This window comes from Rhamphochromis sp. 'chilingali', assembly GCF_963969265.1.
Source record: "Rhamphochromis sp. 'chilingali' genome assembly, chromosome: 15".
In the NCBI taxonomy this organism is placed as follows: domain Eukaryota; kingdom Metazoa; phylum Chordata; class Actinopteri; order Cichliformes; family Cichlidae; genus Rhamphochromis; species Rhamphochromis sp. 'chilingali'.
In genome coordinates, this window is record NC_137942.1 from 33319065 (window position 1) to 33322910 (window position 3846).

Here is a 3846-nt window from a genome sequence, read left to right on the forward strand (position 1 = left end):
CACCAACCATAGCATATGGCTCTACCATGTGTTACTTAATGAGAGATTTACTCACACAGACCACTAAATGTGTGGCTCGTTTAAGGAGCGACGGCAGAGGAGTGTTTGCGTGCGGAGCATGCAAGTCGGCTCCATAAAGGACGGAGAGAGCAGAGGCTGTAACCTTTTGCACTCGGCTACCAAAGCGAGCTGAAAACAAAGAGATTTCCGCACATGTTGCAGGCAGGTTATGAAGTTAATACACCTGCCCAAAGGGAAACCAAAAGTTGTGTGTGAATGTGTTGTAGGGCGTGTGTGGTTCACATTAGTCATGTATCCTATTCACAGAAAAGGAATGCTGGCATTCTAACCTTGTGCGACGGCGAGGGCGAGAGGTTACAGTTTTGTGGCGTTACATGCGCTCCTGACCACACACTTTCTCCCTCCCCGCCTGCGCCTCTGGCTCGAGTATCTGGCCGCGTGCAGTAATTGGCCACACAGAGCCCAGATCTCTTTGTTTCGCCTGCAGAGGCTTGCAGTATTTAATAAAAAATGCACAAGCAGTAGGCCTCATAAATCTGTGGGACTCTAACGTCAGGCCTAAAATTTCAGCTCCACTTCTTCCACAATGACTTCACTCCCACCCAAATTCCCACTGTACCACACTCGGGACCTGCTCCAAGAAATGTTATTTTATGATTTTTATGTGATATGTGTACCCCTCACTACCGTTCATGTGTGTGTGTGTGTGTTTTTCCTCACACACCCCAGTGAAGTATTTTGATACCGCTCAAAGACTGTGATTATACGTCTGTCTTCGCTGTTTTCTACTTCATAGTGAACGCTACAGTAACTGTTTGGCTTGGACTCACTTCACTGGTTTTTCAAGCTACAGTTGTGGGTTTTTCAGACTGGGTCAACTCTGGTTCAGTAAATAAATAGACTTAACTTAACAGCAGCAATGAGATGACGCATCGATTTGAATGCCTGTAAATGAATTTAAGTGTGCAATCAAATGTAAACTTATGCATGAGAGAATTCCTGTGATCAGGACCTTCAGCAGAATTATGTTAAGAGGTTTTATGCAACTGAATGCATGCTTGGCCATCGCATATTTAAAAAGTCAGTGAAATCAGAGGTGCTCTCACAATATTCCTCAAATTATATACTTTCATCTACTCTGCTGATGCATTTACGTGTTTCCTTCTCAACTGACCGGCTCATCTGCCCTCTGGTAATTATTTGCTCTCAACATGGAATGCACGGGTCAGTAAACGCAGCTCGAAAGCACAGTATTGCGAACCTAAAGACGCGGGGGAGCGTGTGCACAGCGGATTCAGAGTCCCCAAAAGCAAAATTCATGCTGTGGCAAAATCCGAACATTTTACTAAGAAGAACTTCAATCTGCGTGAAAAATAGAAAGAGTGTGTGTGTGTGGGGGGGGGCTTTCAGTAGGATAGAAGAGGGGAGCGATAAAAGTCCTGCGAAGAGGAGAGCAGAGAGGAGAGGGGAGGGAGACAAAGTTTTTTCCCTGAAAGTTTGTGCAAGCTTTCACTTTCTAGGCGGGGTTACTGTAAGCTGCAGCAGCATGGAGTGAGAGAAACAGGACGGCGAGCGATTGCAATGCAGCACCATACCGAGCTTCCATCCAACTTAAATAAGCTCTCCAAGTCTCCTTCCTAAAAAATAACCATGTACTCCCCGTACTGCCTGACACAGGTAAACTGTCTTCTCTTATTTCATTGTTTGGGTAGCTTACAGTGGGGACGCCGGGGTTTTCTCTTATATATATATATATTTATATATACGTGCATTCAGTGCGGTGCCACTCTGCCTTTCCTCGTGTGTTTCGTGGTTGTGTCGAGCGTCTTTCTTCCACTCAAACTTATCCTCAGCTCTCCCGGCGGCTCGTCTCGCGGCGCGCTCGGTCGCACGAAGCTTTTTCCCGTGCGTTTCCATCGCAAATGGTTTTTTCTTCTTCTTCTTCTTTTTTTGGGAGAGAAAATGGCGCTTCTCCCGAAATGTATTTCTTTTTTTTAAACAAAAAAGAAGGAGGGGAGCCCGTGAGAGGAGGAGATAGCAGAGCGGTGGAATAGACAGGACGTGGAGCGGAGTTTAATTTGACTGCTGTTAAGATTTTTCTGAAGTGGCGAGAAACGCAGGGAGGGTTTTTTTTTTTTGGCCGGTGAGAGGGGTGTGAGCAGGGGCGCACACCGCCGCCTTTAGGGCTGTTTTCATGTGGGACTGAGACCGGGAGAAACGAGAGATTGGAGCCTGAAGTGTGTGTGTGTGTGTGTGTGTGTGTGTGTGTGTGTGTGTGTGTGTGTGTTTGAGAGGAATACAGAGAGAGAGTGTGTGTGCGCGCGCGTGTGTGCGCGCGCGCGTAATTATAATTGGTCAGTATACGTCCTGCGTGCGCCTTTAGAAATAGTCTTTCTTTCTTTCTTGCTCTGCTGCTATACCATCTCTTTTTCACTTGAACGCAACACGTGACAGGATCGATTTCAAACGCGTATTTGCACGTGCTTCTTTTTCTTTCTGACCTTGAACGTATAGACAGCTGTGTGTGGCGCTTCCTCGCGTTGCAGGGTGAAATAAAGTCCAGGTAGTGACTTCACTTTTTTAGCACTTTGCTTTTGTTTCGGGTCAGAAATATTGAGGGATGCCGTTTCCTGCATCTGCAAAATGCACACGTCATATTTAATTCGAGCAATTGTCAGTGTTCCTTTGCTGCTATTGTAGACCTGATGAAGCGATCAGTGTGAAGAGATATCTCAGAGCGATGATTAAGTAGCTATTTAAACTTTATTTAAATCTGTGTGTGTGTGTGTGTGTGTGTGTGTGTGTGTGTGTGTGTGTGTGTGTGTGTGTGTGTGTGTGTGTGTGTGTGCGTGAGAGAGAGAGAGAGAGAGCGCTCATCTCTTATATCCGTTCAGTGAAATGATATCAGCATACTACTTTTAGCAGATTGTATTTCATGTACTTTGCCTCCAGTTTATTTGTAATACATGTAACTTTTTTTACTAAGTTGGCTCTTAGTAAAAAAAAAAAAATCAGCTTTATTCATATTAATTTAGCTGACACGTCACGTGTGCTAACACGCCAAATCTTTCCCTAAAACTACAGTTTCCAAAGCGGTGCGAGTTCAGCTTCTTGCTTTGCGGCACAGTTGGCTGGAGATAAATGTAACATTTCAGACTGTTCTTGAAGCTTCCCTCTCCATGCAGTTAATCTGTATCTTTTCTAACCTCAGCCATGTTAAACTGTCATCATTTCTCTCACCAGAGCGTATTTCGCAAAGCCAAATAAAATCCAAAGTCTCCGTTCTGACATGGCATTCTTCAAGTTTTCATTTCAACATCAAGAAGGTTTTTTGTTTGTTTGTTTTTTATTATTATTATATATTATTGTTGTTATTGCAGGTATTTCCTTCACTGACCTCCCCCGTGTTAAACAGTTGCTGGATGTCTTACTCCTATAAAGACAAACTTGTTTATCCCTCATTGGTTTCGGCTGACAGTGGACTGCCAGGGCTGCTGTTTTATGTGTAATTCATTCCTGATTTTTACAGTGGTTTTATTAAAAAGAAAGAAAGAAAGAAAGAAAGTGTTTTCCTCACATTGTATGAGACTCTGCTACCAGACGGGCCGAGAGGGATGTTTCTGGGTTCGTCCCACGCGGGCACAAGTCATGTCTGGTTTCCATTTAAAAACATTAGTCTCCCCGATCATGATGCCCGTAGAGCCCAGAGAGTTTATTATTTTCCCATTTAATTCTTCGTTTTATTGAAGAAGCTATTAAAGGCTACTTAGGGTGCTGACTTCAGGACTTGGATGGTGAAGCTGTATTAGTACTGAATAAATTATA

At 44.0% G+C, this 3846-nt stretch overlaps 1 protein-coding gene across 1 annotated transcript in view; it reads left to right on the top strand.

The window, feature by feature from the left end:
* Window positions 1–1546: 1546 nt before the first annotated feature.
* nfixb (nuclear factor I/Xb) overlaps window positions 1547–3846 on the top strand; it is a 123629-nt gene continuing 121329 nt past the window's right edge. The window contains exon 1 of the mRNA XM_080906374.1: window positions 1547–1698. Within this exon, the coding sequence (XP_080762500.1) occupies window positions 1672–1698 (27 nt within the window). The 5' untranslated portion in view covers window positions 1547–1671. The remainder of the gene's footprint in view (window positions 1699–3846) is intronic.